At 39.5% G+C, this 17,560-nt stretch overlaps 1 protein-coding gene and 1 long non-coding RNA gene across 2 annotated transcripts; one reads left to right on the top strand and one right to left on the bottom strand.

Moving 5' to 3' along the window:
• The first annotated feature begins 1,204 nt into the window (after positions 1 to 1,204).
• Positions 1,205 to 17,202, top strand: ccdc84 (coiled-coil domain containing 84). Its single transcript, XM_034170978.1, has 11 exons — positions 1,205 to 1,504; positions 4,053 to 4,219; positions 4,625 to 4,723; positions 5,047 to 5,113; positions 5,587 to 5,649; positions 6,180 to 6,247; positions 6,357 to 6,471; positions 6,570 to 6,600; positions 10,315 to 10,416; positions 14,280 to 14,412; positions 17,061 to 17,202. Exons 1-11 carry the CDS (start codon positions 1,388 to 1,390, stop codon positions 17,155 to 17,157), a joined length of 1,059 nt encoding a protein of 352 aa, XP_034026869.1. The 5' UTR covers positions 1,205 to 1,387; the 3' UTR covers positions 17,158 to 17,202.
• Positions 13,995 to 14,394, bottom strand: LOC117511034. Its single transcript, XR_004560871.1, has 2 exons — positions 14,266 to 14,394; positions 13,995 to 14,194 (listed from the first exon to the last, which is right to left on the bottom strand). It is a non-coding gene; the product is annotated as an uncharacterized LOC117511034 (long non-coding RNA).
• Positions 17,203 to 17,560: the final 358 nt, after the last annotated feature.

The following is a 17,560-nucleotide window of genomic DNA, read 5'->3' as shown; positions in this document are numbered from 1 at the left end:
ATTTTTACAGTTGTGTCTGCCTCCCTCTTAAGGGTCCAATACTTTGGGTTGTAACACCATTTCACCCAACAAGTCCATTTACTTTTCATTAAACTTATACACACTCACAATACAACTTTATGGAAATTTGTTTAAATTCAGAAAATCATTACAAGCTCTGACCATGTACCGCGTCCAATGTTGAGCCTTGCTGAACCCGCTTATTCCAGTCAAGGGTCACCGGGGGCTGGAGCCTATATATCCCAGCAATCACTGAGCAAGAGGCTGGGTACACACTAGGCAGGCTGTGTCTATCGCGGGTCCCCATCAAAATACATAGGGTGAAAAACATTTCTGCCAGGCAAAATATATTACTCAAGTCCATTCTGTCCCATACAATGGACTGAATATTGGGTAGGGGTTTGGAAACCAGCAGCTTAAATGGTTTTGTTGTTGAGAAAAGGTTTACTGACCTTGACTTTGTGGACAATGCTGTGATCTTTGCAGGATCAATGGATAGTTTGATTGCAGAACATAAGAAGATGAGCAAGAAATTGAACTGTATGTGTTTGTCAATGCAGATTAAATGTCTTGTCCAAGAACATAAACAGGCAGCATAAGCAGGATTTGAACCCAGGACTACTGGCCGGCTCCTTATCCACTGAGCTACCTCTGAGTGGTGACATGAATGTGTTTGAGTCCTCTGCCTTTGAGAGTGAGAGACGCCGGGGAAGAGCTGATGGAGTCCTGAGATCTCTGGACAGAGGTGTCTGGCAATGCTGATGTCTTTTCTGGAGAACGAAGGCCCAAGTCTTTCTAGTACTGGTGCTTCCTGTCTTAATGTATGGTTGTGAGACTTGAATGCTAACACCTATTGAGGTGACCATTAAATGTCTTTGGTACTCTCTTTTTGCAGTATCATTGGGGGCATAAAAGAAAGACTGAGAATCAGTCATACTTTCTTGAACAGTACTGTGTTCCTCTTAGGAAAGCATCACGAAGAGCGCCTCTCAGAATTCCTACAGTAGGAAGTATTTTAGGGATAGGGTCAAGTGGGAGGGCGAAGTGTTTGCTTTTTAAATACTTGAAAGTTGAGACTGGACTCATTGGGAGGATTTAGTACTGCCATAACGGAGTGATGCAGAAGGTGGCAGCAATGTAACAATAAGGATGCTGGCTGCCGTTAAACACCACAGAAGAAGAAGACGGAGGAGGAGAAGAAGAAGAAGAAGAAGAAGAAGCAGGGGACTAAGGACAAAACAAAACATGCCAGTATTCTCTTTTTTTTTAACACCGATTGAGAGATTTTGCGTCGATGTAAATATAATCATAAACGTTCAAAATGAATGCTAGTTCATTTTAGCTTGGGTTATTCATCAGCACGGTGGTTGTGCTGGCTTTGAGGGCGATGGGCGCATATTACTGCGCCATATGTCGGCAAACAACGTTCTCTGGGAAAGGCCACATCTTTGGAAAAAGCCACCAAAACAGACTAAGAGTGGTTCTTCTCAAGTTCTTAGAAAAGGTAAGCAAGCTGGGCTGAAGTGGTTTTGATGTAAACCTTACATGTTAGCTTTAACGCTAGCTCCTGTGTGTAGTCGGTGTTACGGATTAATTTAAATTTGTGGCCCTGGCTCCACCGGTTCATTAACTGCAGATATTCATCAGCGCTGTCACTTTTTTCGTTCTTTTGTTGTGTGGCTGTTAGGCATGTGAATCTCAACACTGACAGCGATTCGATACGCACCTCGATACACGATCAGGGATACAATACATATAGCGATACATGACGATACGATGCGATTTGATATGTATTTGATGGCAATTCAGTTCCTCACAATGCGATTTGGTGGGATACAATTAGGGATGGGTAATAAGATATTATCAATATCGATACCATTATCGATTCCACTTATCAATCCGATTCCCTTATCAATGCCTCTTGTGAATTTGTGAATTTTTGAATTTCTGTGTACTAAAAGTAAGGTTTTACAGGTTTTTTTTTATGTCAACAACCCTTTTTTTGAGTCTTAAAGTAAATAAATATGAAATTGGTCCTAACTCCTTAGACTCTGAGCTGAGCTCTGTGCTGCACATCAGGATGTCATTTGAAAAACAGCAGGTCTCATTTTGGGGGGAAAAAAACCCACCTGTTTTGGTTGGTTGTAGTTTATTGATTGTATTATAACATTTGGAAAGATGTGTCATTTGATTTAAAGCAGCGATTCGCTCTGAAGTTATTAATTCTGACCGAAATCTGCGTAGTTCTTTGGAGCTGCGCACTTAGTCCCACAAAACAGAGGATATTATTATTATTATTATTATTATTATTATTTCTTTACCTGATGGACAACTTGAGCTGTGTGATGACGTGCGTAATGTGAGTGTCCAATTGAAATTGGTTCACCGTCACATGGTTTTCCAAAATCCAGTCATAGGGCAGATTTCCCTCATGTGAAAATCCAAAGATCGTTTTCAGGAGTGATATGTTACTAGTTGGCCCGTTTGAATAGCCCTCTGGGTGCTCTAATGAGTACATACTATTAGTACATACTCAGTGCGCCCTGCGCCATTACGCACAGCGATCAGTGAAAGCAGGAGCACACCGAGAGCCTCTGATGACAATCTCACGTGCTCAAACAAAGAGTGTGTAACTATCAGGATTGCTCCACTAGTTTGCATGTGAATGTTACTGGATAACTCTGTTGCTTTCTCTGCGTAAAGCACTGTTTACCATATCAAAATAACAAAACGCATAGACCATTTTGTATATATTGTTCAAAAAGTGCATTTGTGTTTATTGTTTGAACCTTTGTTGTACAGACTTTCACACAAGACCTCAAATTACCTTTATAAAGTGTCAAAACAGTTGTTTATTATAGTTTGCTGTGTGTTTTGAATAAATGTGTGTGGAAAATTATTTTTCGCTTTATTTTTTCCTTGCCTGTTTCTGATTGTAAACCTTTATTACACTTATAAAACACAACAAAAACATATATATTCTGAAAGCACAGGTTATCCTGAAAAAAGGAGACATAAAACTTGATTATGGGATGCAGGGAGAGCTGTTAACAGCAATAATAAAACATTTCCGCCAGGTGAGTCAACTGTCCAAAAAATGCCCTCTGACCCCAGAGGGTTAAAAAAATGCTTGAAACATTTTAGTTTATATGTAATGAATTTAGAATATATTTTTCCCTTTCTGAACTGACTAACAAAAAGTATTGGGATTTTTCCACAGTATTCTATTTTTTTGAGATACACCTGTATACAGTGAATGAAAAGTTAGTGTTTACTAACAAATATGCCATCCTTTGGACAGTTGTTTCAGACCTGGGTAATCCATTCATCTAATTTCTGGAGCTGCTTTTTGCAGTTAAGGGTCATGTGGAGGCTGGAACATATTCATTGGGCGAGAGGCAGGGTGCACCCTGGACAGGCCCTCAGTCTGTCACAGGGCTGACGCATACAGACAAGCACGCTCATTCACACTCACTTATGTCTACGGTTCACCTAACCTGCATGTCTTTGGAAGTGGGAGGAAGCCCATGCAAACACTGAGAGACAATGCACACTCCACACAAAAGGACCAGAAGCAAACCTTGGAGTTTCACGCTGGTTGGCAAGAGTGCTAACTACTAATCCACCGTACTGCTCGCCCTGGCAAATGATTTTGCTTATAACTGGCCACTAGGAGGCACAAGCATCAAGGAAATTATATTTTTATCTTTTAAAACAGGGGCAGTTTATTGAAGTCTACATATTTGTTTTGGGGTTATCTGCAAGTGAGTTTTAGGGCTGCTGGTTATGATTATTAGTCTACAGTGTATGAGGTACACAGTTAAAAACTACAGTGCAATTTTACCACAACAGCTCAAAAACTCCACAATACCAGTATTCAGTTTAGTAACTCCCTAGAAGCTGGATTGGCCAGATATTGGTATTTGTCTTTGATAAATGCCTTTGAAGATGAATAAATAATCAAAATAGTTGTTTTGTTGTTGTTTTGTCAATTCTGTGCAACACCAACTGATTTCTGTAAATGTATTTATTTATTTGCTGTTGGTTTTCAGGTGAAGGAAGCTCGCCGAACAATTAAAAAACCACAGGTAGAGAAGTTTGATTGTATTCAACATGAGCAGATGTTCTGGTGTTACTGCTGTGAGCTTGAAATTCAAAGAAATGTTACTGATGGCAACATCACTGTACTGCATGGAGGATTGTTGGAGCACATGGCCACGTAAGTTTGACTTCAGTGATAATTACATCATGTTCACATCACAGTCTGTCTCTGTATACCTGCAGTACCAGTCCTGTTTTCCTCGGTTATGTTTAGTGAAGCTCTGTAGTTTATTCTGTTGTACTTAGAAGATACTTCCTGTTATTTTCTTGTCTGTTATTCTTCTACACTTGTACGACAATTTAGATTAAGACATGGTGTCCCAAGCAATAATTTTACATTTGAGGGACATGTCTGTATAACAAAATGGCTGGATACCAAAAACACTTGTGGCATTTTAAATTTCCATTGTGGAGAGATTGTTAGGCCAGATTGTTAAACCATTATGGTTTTATCCACATTAATTTCTGTATTAGACTGCTCTCTGTTTTGATGGTTGTACATTTCAAATATTTCTTTTTGTAGACCACAACACAAGAAGAATACACATAAGTTCTGGTGGGACAATAAAGCTGATCCCAAGCTAAAAGATAAGGTCATCATCACAGAAGAGGAGGCTGAAAGGTAGACTTACTCAGCTAAAAGTGTACAACAAGACATTTTAGTATGTGTTAGGACAGGAATCGCATTCTATGTCAGAAAGTCACACCTAGAACTTAAATTTTGAGTTCTATTACAGGTATTACTTGCCGACTTGTGTTTCTGCATTTGTAGTTGCGTGTCTGGCTCAGTGTTCTGTAAATGTGATTGATCAGAAATCATTTGGAGATATCTAAAATATAATTCTTGATCATTTCGAACTTTTTGGTGTACATTAAAGTTTGTAGGATTTTTTTTTTTTTTTTTTTTTTTTCACAACATGAATGTCTTATTTATTTCTTAAACAGGTTTAAAACTGAGGTGGCAAATGTTTTGGACACATTTGTGGAAAAGCAAGATGAATTTATTAAACAGGTAGTGTATACTCACTTTAAAAAACACTCCTTTGTACCTTTTGAAGAACAGCTGATTATTAACCAAGAGAATGCCCATGTGTCTAACTTGGCTGTGGGAGATAGATGGTTAGAAGCTTGAAATCTGTTATTACAGTGCCTTGAAAAAGTATTCAGCTCTTGGGATTTTGTTTATGCTTACAAAAAGTAATTGAGGCTTCTCGATAGTAAAAATTCAAAACTGATCCTCTTTAAACTCAAACCATATCTCTACAACTTGATGTAAATTAAATAACAATATCAAAGCCAAGATGATAGGTTGCATAAGTAATGGACCCTTTGGTGTAATACCTGAAAATAATCAGTTTTATTGCCACTTTTCTTCAGACAAGTCAGAGGATGGATACATGAATATTTCCAAGTCACTGAATATGTCTTGGACTTAATTTGCATCAAAGAAATGCAAACTGTGTGTATTTTTTTTTCATGCTACAGCAAGCTGATTGCATCCGGGCTCAGGAGAAATATCGTCAAGAGGTTCTTCAGTCCCACATTGAGGTTTGTTTTCCAAGGATGCAGTGGCAGTATCCCTCACTTTGACTCTGTTTTTCAATGATTGTTATTTTGTTTATGATGACAAATGTCACCATTCTTCTGACAAATGCTTTGTATGTTCTCTTAGAGTTGATAAATTTGTTAGTTTGTTATAATTTTCTATTCTGTTAGAGTTGATAAATTTGTTAGTTTGTTATAATTTTCTATTAAGTCTGTATTGGTTTTCCAATTTCTTAACTAGCACTTTTTTGGGGTAGGGGTCTTCTTTTATTATTATTATTATTATTAAGTAGCCACCTTGTAAAATATAAGCAATGTTTATCGATGATGGAAATACATTCTGCTATTTTAATCAAGGCACGGAAATATTAAGAAACTCAAAAATTTGTGTTGGGAGAAATTTTATGTTACTTTGATATAGAGCTCTGGGAATATTTGGGGAAGATTGTTTATGATTAAAAGACAGATAAGATATAAAAAGGGGGTCAGACTTCCTTGTGAACCACTGTTGGCTTTTCCTGAATCAACATCAGCGTAACACAGAGTCAGAGTTGTCTAATGGACCTAAAGGCCCAAGTGTCTCTGCAGAAGATGCTGTCAGGTAACAGTGCATTTGTCAGTGATATTTTGTCATTTTTCTAATAGCAAAAAAAAAGTAATGGAAATTACATTTGGCCGTTTTGGCACTCCTCTTTTTCTCTGTGGAACAGCTCTCACATCAGGCATCAGGGACCTGATCAGCATGGGGGTTCCAGCTTTGGTGACCCAATGATTGAAGTTATGTGGGATGGAACCGGACAGGGCCTGACTTTCATTGGCTATCAGGTCACCAGAAATTCCGAAGACTGTTTATTGTTAATTTTCAGAACAAATGTGGATATTCTGCTTGACTAAAAAGTATATTCTCCCCCTCCCCATTACAGGATTCCTCAAACAGTGGCAACGTTCATACAGGTAAAAATCTGTATTTGTGTTAACTAGACTATATGCAAAAATGTACTCAATAAAATAACTATGTATCAGTAGAGTACAAATTTCCTTGCATTCAATTTATTTATGCAGTGTCAAATCACAGTACGTCTCCCCAAGGCGCTATACATGAGTAAGGTCAAACACACACACACATATATATATATATATATATAAATAAAATTGGCATAATTATGTATTTTTTTCATGAAGATTCAAGTGGTGAAAACGGCAAGGTGATCAGTCCAATATTTCTTGAGAGATCAGTATTTTTTTTTAATTCAAGACTGTTTTTGTCAAACTTCCAAAATAAGAGTCTGTATTTCAAAATAAAACCACATGAGCTTGCTGCAAACCTGACAGAATTCATCAGTCTCTCCTCTAACATCTCAAACAGTTAAAATCTGGACATTTTCTGCATGCATGTGACCCCAAACCCAGAATTAACATGTTCACACTCTGGACAAAACAGCAAAATTGTGTCTCACACAGGCCAGGTGATCTAAAGCCCCGGTCACACGGCACTAATGAAGGACACCAAAGCCAAAACGTAACAAGAAATCTGGCCTTATGTTGACTTTCAGAGACAGCATTTAATCATTGTCCAGCTTCGTTCCTGTAGCTGGCGCATTTTCAAAGTGTTGAAAAATGTGAACCATCCCAACAACAACCTCACTTCGTCCGTATTCTGTTTTGCTTTCTGTCTTGACAGTTCCTCATCGTTTGCTTATTTCCCGTACCGTCAGAGTTCTGTTTGATTAACATCCAACTTCGTCCAACCTCCCAAGTCCAACATCTTGCACGAAAGTTGATGATATCTGAACAGATCAATAACTAAAGATCCGACGAGCTGAATGTGACTTGTCCATGTGTGGGATGAAAAGCAACGCTGTCATACAGAAACAGTAGCGGCAAGAACATTTTATCAACTGCTTCAACTATTTACGCACCTTCCAGCTGTTTGTGGCTGGAGCAGCTGTGCGCCACAAATGGCTGTGTGCACGTTTGCATACCATCTGTGGCTGGAATGTTCCAGAATGTGCGTGTGCGCACACGTTGTTTTTGTGAAGACAGACCTGTTGTCAAGACAACTCTTGCACCTGCAGGTGCTGTGGAGAGTGCATGTTAACTGCAGAAATGACCACAGGCTGGCGCTCGGTCTGATACCGGCTGTCAAGTCACGTCATCATGAATGTTTCCTGTTGATTTTGTTTAAAGCTTCAAGGTCACCGTTTGCTTCGTTTTTCTTTTGTTAGTTTTGATTTTGTTCCGTTCTTTTATGCACTCTTGCCGGCTCATTCATCCAATTTTTCTCAACGATTTGTGAGTTTATGACCCCCCCCTTTTTTTTTTCTTCGTTCAGCCATTGCCGTGTGACCGGACCCTAATGTGAACACTGTCACAATGCAAATCTAAAACTTCACTCACTCATCTTCAGACATTTACTCCGATTAAGAGTCACGGGGGCTGGAGCTGGAGCCTATTCCAGCAGTCATAAGGCGTGAGGCGGGGTCCACCCTGGACAGCATGCCACTCTGTCGCAGGGCCACATACAGTGAGGAAAATAAGTATTTGAACACCCTGCGATTTTGCAAGTTCTCCCATTAGAAATGATGGAGGGGTCTGAAATTTTCATCTTAGGTGCATGTCCACTGTGAGAGACATAATTAAAAAAAAAAATCCGGAAATCACAATGTATGATTTTTTAATAATTTATTTGTATGTTACTGCTGCAAATAAGTATTTGAACACCTGTGAAAATCAATGTTAATATTTGGTACAGTAGCCTTTGTTTGCAATTACAGAGGTCAAACATTTCCTGTAGTTTCTCACCAAGTTTTCACACACTGCAGCAGGGATTTTGGTCCACTCCTCCATACAGATCTTCTCTAGATCTTTCAGGTTTGGAGTTTCAGCTCCCTCCAAAGATTTTCTATTGAGTTCAGGTCTGGAGACTGGCCAGGCCAGTTCTTACAGAGCCCCTCCTTAGTTACCCTGGATGTGTGTTTGGGGTCATTGTCATGCTGGAAGACCCAGCCATGACCCATCTTCAATGCTCTTACTGAGGGAAGGAGGTTGTTTGCCATAATTTCGCAATACATGACCCCATCCATCCTCCCTTCAATACGGTGCAGTCGTCCTGTCCCCTTTGCAGAAGAGCACCCCCAGAGTATGATGTTTCCACCCTCATGCTTCACGGTTGGGATGGTTTTCTTGGGGTTGTTCTCATCCTCTAAACATGGTAAGCGGAGTTGATTCCAAAAAGCTCTATTTTGGTCTCATCTGACCACATGACCTTCTCCCATGCCTTCTCTGGATCATCCAGATGGTCACTGGTGAACTTCAAACGGGCCTGGACACGTGATGGCTTGAGCAGGGGGACCTTGCTGCCCTGCAAGATTTTAAACCATGACAGCATCATGTGTTACTAATGGAATCTACCAAGCTGCTTGCCTGTTGTCCTGTAGTCCATTCCAACCTTTGTCTCTGTTGTCCTTAGACAGCTCTTTGGTCTTGGCTATGGTGGACAGGTTGGAGTGTGAATAGGTGTCTTTTATACAGGTAACAAGTTCAAACAGGTGCAGTTAATACAGGTAAAGTGTGCAGAATAAGAGGGCTTCATAAAGAAAAATTAACAGGTCTGTGTGAGCCAGAATTCTTGCTGGTTGGTATTTGTTCAAATACTTATTTGCAGCAGTAACATACAAATAAATTATTAAAAAATCATACATTGTGATTTCCGGATTTTTTTTTTTTTTTTTTTTTTTTTTTTATATTATGTCTCTCACAGTGGACATGCACCTAAGATGAAAATTTCAGACCCCTCCATGATTTCTAAGTGGGAGAACTTGCAAAACCGCAGGGTGTTCAAATACTTATTTTCCTCACTGTATAGACAAACACATTCAAACCTATGGACAATGTAAAGTTTCCATTCCACCTAACCTGCATGTCTTTGTATGTGGGAGGAAACCGGAGCACCTGCAGGGAACCCACACAAAGACAGGGAGAACATGCAAACTCTACACAGAAAGGCCACAGGTGGGAATCAATCCCATGACCTTCTTGCTGAGAGGTAACAGTGCTAACTAACCACTAACCCACTGTACTGCCCTATAAAACTTCAGTTATTCATAATTTCTTTACATGGAATATTGGACTGGTTAAGCAGCTTATTGATGATAAAAATTCATTTTAGAAAATTGTACACAACTGAAAACAGATTAAACCTTCACGAAGGATTTTCATAAAAGCCAAGAATTTTATATATATATATATATATATATATATATATATGACAACCCGTCTATCCCCACTTCTTGAAAGTAGCTTCCATAGTGTTTTAATTTGTTTCAGTTTGGACTAATCATGTCTATCAGTGAACAGAGAAATGTGGAGATTGGTGTGCACTCCAACTTTGCATCGAGTTATATTCAAATCCCACCCCTGCCACATTTCTCCATATAATGTGGAGTTGCGTCAGGAAGGGCATCCAGCGTAAAACCTGTGCCAATTCAACATGCACATCCACCTTGGATTTGCTGTGGCGACCCCGAATGCAAACAAGGGAGCAGCCGAAGGGACTTACTGAAAGTTTGTGTAGAAGCCGCACATCACTCTTAACAGTGACAGGTTTTGTTGTTATTGGCCTTCCTGTGTGTCACGCTGGAGTCTATGTGTGCCCTTTGTGTGCTGTAGGAGCCGTGCCTCCTTGGCTTCAGGATGATCCTCTGGAGGGGAGCTCTGGAGCAGCAGTACGTCCAGAGATTGGCCCCTCTGTTCAAGAGTTCCTCAAGCACAGTAGGAATGCACACACTGCTCATCAACTGAAACATCTTTAAACTGGTTTTTGAAAGCTTTTAATTCAGATTTTTTAATTGTGAGATTTAAAAAAATTACTCTTTCAACCATTTAAATCCATAGTTTATTAGTATACAAATAATGAATGTTTATCAGTTCAGTGGTACGAATATTTCATGAGGTGAAAGCTGGAACAAACCATTCAACAAGGCAAAGCTCAGTTGAATGGCTTGTTCCAACTTTCACCTCATGAAATATTCATTCCCTTGAAAGAATGTAAAAACATTCATTGTTTTATGTAACAGCTAAAATAGCTCCTTGTTATTTGATACTTTATTCATTTACAAACAACAGAAAAGAGACTTGCATTGTGGTGTTCCACTGGGGCTTAACAGTCCAAAACGAACTTGAAATAGGAGTCCAAATTGCAACGATGTAGTCCGTCGTGCCGTGCACTGACTTTGAGTATTTCCAAAAAAAAAAGACTATGTAGTTCCTCACTCACGTCAGCTTTTCATTCTAACAGCTTGACATTCCTCCAGACGGCTTACAGCGGAATGGATTTGTTTTGTTTTTTGTGTGTGTTAGAAGAATTAGCACAGTCAATTAGCTCTTTCAAATTGTCGTCTGTCAGCAAAACAAATGCCATGTTTAGCGATACACCTCTCCCGGTTGTGTGAGGGCACGCGGTGGTCGGGGCATGCAATCGCAAATTTCAATGTAGCGGCTGTAATGGCTGAGTGGATCCTAGTTATTTGATTGGTGACTTGTGTGTCATTTGACATGGATTATTCATACTATTTGCCGTTGTGTTTCATTGACCATGCAATAGTTTTTCTTTAGCGTGCAATTTTGGTGCTATGTGAAGTGTGCTATCGCACGCCCCGACTACCGTGCATGCTCACACTACCCGGGGGGGTAACTAAACATGCTGGAGTTTATTTTGCTGGTGGACAACGATTTGAAGGAGCTAATTGACGCTGCTAATTCTTCTAAGATATACACACACAAAAAAAACAAAAATGAATCCACTACGCCATAAGCCGTCTGGAGGCATCAAGAGTTGTTAAGATGAAAAGCTGGACAAATTTCTGATGCAATTTTTCACTGGAGTGAGGAAAGCAGACGGCAGTCTGTACACAAAGTCAGTGGAAGGCATCACGGACTACTGAGAACCATTTTGGACTTCTATGTAAAGTTCGTGTTGGACTGTTAAGAACAAGTGATGAACACCAAAATGTAAGTCCCTTTTCTGTCGTTTATAAATTAATAAAATATCAAATGACAAAGATCTATTTTTGCTGTTATATAAGACAAACAATTAATGTAAAGCAGAGAAGGATGCTCTTTGGCCTCGTTGAATGGTATATTCCATCTTTCACCTCATAGAACATTTCATATATCACAAAAATTGCACACTAAAAAGGACTATTGCACAGTCAATGAAACACAATGCCAGATGGTATGAATAATCCATGTCATATGACATACAAGCTACCAATCAAATGACAAGGAGCCACTCAGCCATTATATAAAAGCTTATACCTTCTTCTGGATTGTCTGGGGTGTCTTGGTGGTTTTCATCACTCTTCTGCTTCTTGCACAGTCACTCAGTTTCTGTGAACTGTCTACTCCATGCATATTTACCATAGAGTGCCATACTGTTTGTATTTATTGTTACATGGGAAACAAGGTACCGGTAGATTCAGTAGATTCTCACAAATCCAACAAGCCCAAGCATTCATGATATGCACACTCTTAAGGCTATGAAATTGGGCTATTAATAAAAAAAAAAATAACTTTCCCATGTGACAATAAGAAATATACTCAAAACCTGGATTAATCTTTTTATTCACATAGCACTACTATTATTCTGAACACTACTGCTGCAAATAAGTATTTGATCACCTACCAACCAGCAAGAATTCTGGCTCACACAGACCTGTTAATTTTTCTTTAAGAAGCCCCCTTATTCTGCACTCTTTACCTGTATTAATTGCACCTGTTTGAACTTGTTACCTGTATAAAAGACACCTGTTCACACACTCAATCAATCACACTCCAACCTGTCCACCATAGCCAAGACCAAAGAGCTGTCTAAGGACACCAGGGACAAAACTGTAGACCTGCACAAGGCTGGGATGGACTACAAGACAACAGGCAAGCAGCTTGGTAGAAGACAACAACTGTTATGATTATTTATTAGAAAGTGGAAGAAACACAAGATGACTGTCAATCTCCCTTGGTCTGGGATTCCATGCAAGATCTCACTTTGTGAGGTAAGGATGATTCTGAGAAAGCTCAGAACTACACAGGAGGACCTGGTCAATGACCTGAAGAGAGCTGGGACCACAGTCACAAAGATTCCATTAGTAACACATGTTGCTGTCATGGTTTAAAATCCTGCAGGGCAGCAAGGTCCCCCTGCTCAAGCCATCACATGTCCAGGCCTATTTGAAGTTCACCAGTGACCATCTGGATGATCCAGAGGAGGCATGGGAGAAGGTCGTGTGGTCAGATGAGACCAAAATGGAGCTTTTTGGAATCAGCTCCACTTACCATGTTTAGAGGATGAGAACAACCCCAAGAAAACCATTCCAAAACCAAGCATGGGGGTGGAAACATCATACTCTGGGGGTGCTCTTCTGCAAAGGGGACAGGACGACTGCACTGTATTGAAGGGAGGATGGATGGGGTCATGTATTGCAAGATTTTGGCAAACAACCTCCTTCCCTCAGTAAGAGCATTGAAGATGGGTCATGGCTGGGTCTTCCAGCATGACAGTGACCCCAAACACACATCCAGGGCAACTAAGGAGGGGCTCTGTAAGAAGCATTTCAAGATCCTGGAGTAGCCTGGCCAGTGTCCAGACCTGAACTCAATAGAAAATCTTTGGAGGGAGCTGAAACTCCAAACCTGAAAGATTTGGAGAAGATCTGTATGGAGGGGTGGACCAAAATCCCTGCTTTAGTCTGTGAAAACTTGGTCAAGGACTACAGGAAACGTTTGACCTCTGTAATTGCAAACAAAGGCTACTGTATCAAACATTAACATTGATTTTCACAGGTGTTCAAATACTTATTTGCAGCAGTAACATACAAATAAATTATTAAAAAAATCATACATTGTGATTTCCGTTTTTTTTTTTTTTTTTTTTTTTTTTTTGATTGTCTCTCACAGTGACATAATGTCAGCTCTCCCCAGTTTCTGTGTGATTGAAGCCATACACAGAGGCCACTTGGTTTTTATAATATAGATTGTTTCAGTCTACCCAGCTGCAAATGGGTATTGACTGTGGCTGTGGAAGTAACCTGCATGAGACTAGCGTCCTGTCTAGGGGAGTTGTAGACTCTCATCCACTTGACGCTACAGAATCTGGAGATAAGCATCGGCACCAAGGGCCCTCAGGGCCTGTATAGGACTTACTTCTTCTGGCAAAATGGAGACTCAAGCCTAGATTTGATCTATTTTGTTGTTACTGTCCTTCTCTGCCTGTAGTGGCTACTACAACTTGCTTTTCTAAACAGGGCTTTTTCTAGCACATGTACTGGCATCACTTCCACACAGAGAAATACAGATTTGCTTTGCAGATTTTATTTGCATGTCAGCAGTGGTTTGATGCTTGCTGCTGGCTGTTAATTTGACTCTAGTTGCTCAAATTGGTATCAAGAGTAGCTCTTGGTTGTGCATACTTACCAGTAATAATCATGTCAGGTGTGCAGGACCAGCATATTTGAACATTGCACTCATCATAATCAGTTTTATGAAGCTGAAGGTCCTCTGTTTGCATGGTTTGGCTAATGAACAGCTTTACACCATTTCCAAAAAATAAATGTAATTAAAACAAACTGATCTCTTTTCAGAGGAACAAGAGAAGCTGAGGAAGCTTCCTCCAAACAGAGTAGGGGCCAACTTTGACCACAGCTCTCACACAGATGCCAACTGGCTTCCATCTTTTGGTCGGGTGTGGAACAGTGGCCGACGCTGGCAGTCCAGGTGAGCACATTTCAGCACCATCCCTCCCCATGACATACTGCTGTGGTGTTGACTTCAGTCCAAGATTGTTCAGTGTGTTCCTTATATTTGTAGTTACCAAAAAAAAGTTCTAGATTGGTGTGGCTGTTCTGTCAGGACTCCTTTAAAGGAAGAGAAGCAATGTTACTCCTTCTGAACAAAAATAGCCACAAGGAATCAGTGAAATCCTGAAGTACTGTGGCTAGTGGTGTAACACATCACAGCTGATCCATGTTCCGTATGGAAAACCCTCCACAGTTCAGCACACATGGGAACTGCAGGTTGAAGTTATAAGTGTAATTTTGTGTCATGTTGACTTGTTCTTAAAGTGATAACTGCTTTAATTTTGATGCAGTTGATGCAAAATTGCAGTTTGAGAGGAAGAAATGCAGCTCTGCGCTCACGTAGCTAGTTTAATTTCTATTGACAAAGAGCACTATAAAGTTGTCACAAAAAGTGTCATACTTATTTCCATAGTGGACCTTCACTGATCCTGTTCATGTTCTAAGTTAATATGACTATTGTGTATTTCATTTTTTAGAAGTTATGTACAGTAGTGTTCAGAATAATACAACCCCTGGCAATAATTATGGAATCACCGGCCTCAGAGGATGTTCATTCAGTTGTTTAATTTTGTAGAAAAAAAGCAGATCACAGACATGACACAAAACTAAAGTCATTTCAAATGGCAACTTTCTGGCTTTAAGAAACACTATAAGAAATCAAGAAAAAAATTGTGGCAGTCAGTAACGGTTACTTTTTTAAACCAAGCAGAGGGGAAAAAAATATGGAATCACTCAATTCTGAGGAATAAATTGTGGAATCACCCTGTAAATTTTCATCCCCAAAACTAACACCTGCATCAAATCAGATATGCTTGTTAGTCTGCATCTAAAAAGGAGTGATCACACCTTGGAGAGCTGTTGCACCAAGTGGACTGACATGAATCATGGCTCCAACACGAGATGTCAATTGAAACAAAGGAGAGGATTATCAAACTCTTAAAATAGGGTAAATCATCATGCAGTGTTGCAAAAGATGTTGGTTGTTCAGTCAGCTGTGTCTAAACTCTGGACCAAATACAAACAACATGGGAAGGTTGTTAAAGGCAAACATACTGGTAGACCAAGGAAGACATCAAAGCGTCAAGACAGAAAACTTAAAGCAATATGTCTCAAAAATCGAAAATGCACAACAAAACAAATGAGGAACGAATGGAAGGAAACTGGAGTCAACGTCTGTGACCGAACTGTAAGAAACCGCCTAAAGGAAATGGAATTTACATACAGAAAAGCTAAATGAAAGCCATCATTAACACCTAAACAGAAAAAAACAAGGTTACAATGGGCTAAGGAAAAGCAATCGTGGACTGTGGATGACTGGATGAAAGTCATATTCAGTGATGAATCTCAAATCTGCATTGGGCAAGGTGATGATGCTGGAACTTTTGTTTGGTGCCGTTCCAATGAGTTTTATAAAGATGACTGCCTGAAGAGAACATGTAAATTTCCACAGTCATTGATGATATGGGGCTGCATGTCAGGTAAAGGCACTGGAGAGATGGCTGTCTTTACATCATCAATAAATGCACAAGTCTACGTTGATATTTTGGATACTTTTCTTATCCCATCAATTGAAAGGATATTTGGGGATGATGAAATCATTTTTCAAGATGATAATGCATCTTGCCATAGAGCAAAAACTGTGAAAACATTCCTTGCAAAAAGACACATAGGGTCAATGTCATGGCCTGCAAATAGTCCGGATCTTATTCCAAATGAAAATCTTTGATGGAAGTTGAAGAAAATGGTCCATGACAAGGCTCCAACCTGCAAAGCTGATCTGGCAACAGCAATCAGAGAAAGTTGGAGCCAGATTGATGAAGTGTACTGTTTGTCACTCATTAAGTCCATGCCTCAGAGACTGCAAGCTGTTATAAAAGCCAGAGGTGGTGCAACAAAATACTAGTGATGTGTTGGAGCGTTCTTTTGTTTTTCATGATTCCATAATTTTTTCCTCAGAATTGAGTGATTCCATAATTTTTTTTTCCCTCTGCTTGGTCTAAAAAAGTAACCGTTACTGACTGGCACAATTGTTTTTCCTGATTTCTTATAGTGTTTCTTAAAGCCAGAAAGTTGCCATTTGAAATGACTTCAGTTTTGTGTCATGTCTGTGATCTGCTTTTTTTCTACAAAATTAAACAACTGAATGAACATTCCATAATTTTTGCCAGGGGTTGTAGTAGTGCTATGTGACTAGAAAGAAAAGCTTGAGGTTGTTCTGAGCATGTTGATATGCAGTACATGGGCATCAAAAGTAAAAGATAAATTAAAAGGTAAATTACTGAAGGTATAGTAAAATCAGGAAAACACCCTTGGATCCTAGAGGGTTAAGTAGCCAAACTTGCCCTTGATAGAAGTTCATCACTGTGCTTGTGGATGACTTCCAGCTTTGTGTCATTTGCAAGAATTCATTATAAACAGCATGATAATGTACTATGACTTTGTGTTTCACTTTTTTTAAGGTATTTGTTTTCTGAAACATTTTCTAAAATGAAATCCTGATAAACTTTAATATGATTATTTGCCTGCGTGAACCAAATTTGTCAGTATGATTGCTATTGCCAACAGGCATCAGTTCAGACAAGAAGAAGGTCAGAAGAACAGACAAAAAAGGAAGCGAGACCACAGCACAGAGGAATCAAAGAAAATGAAGACATCCAAGTAGCTGAAATTACAACAGCCCTCTCATTGAAGATTGAGAATTCATCAGCTAAATGATGCATACAGTGGTAATTTTTGGACTTTTAGTAATGTCTTTGAGCTGTTCTTTTGCCAGGGTGTACTGATTGTACAGCATACATAATTAATTACTTAAAAAAAAAAAACACAGACACAAATTTGGAGGAGCCCATGTTTGAGTCTATTTTGGATCTTCTCTAATTCACCCAAGGTCAAAATTTATATATGCAGGCTCATACACACACACACACACACACACACACACATACTAATATTTGGTTAAATGTCCCTTAGGAAGCTACACCTCAACCGGATGCTTTTGGAAGCCATCAACAAGCTTCTGGCATAGGTTGCTTTACTGCCATGGACCCGGATAGTCCACAAATTTT

This window comes from Thalassophryne amazonica, chromosome 5 (genome assembly GCF_902500255.1).
Source record: "Thalassophryne amazonica chromosome 5, fThaAma1.1, whole genome shotgun sequence".
Classification (NCBI taxonomy): Eukaryota; Metazoa; Chordata; class Actinopteri; order Batrachoidiformes; family Batrachoididae; genus Thalassophryne; species Thalassophryne amazonica.
Note: the sequence above shows the minus strand (reverse complement) of the source record. Positions and strands in the feature narration are given on the sequence as shown.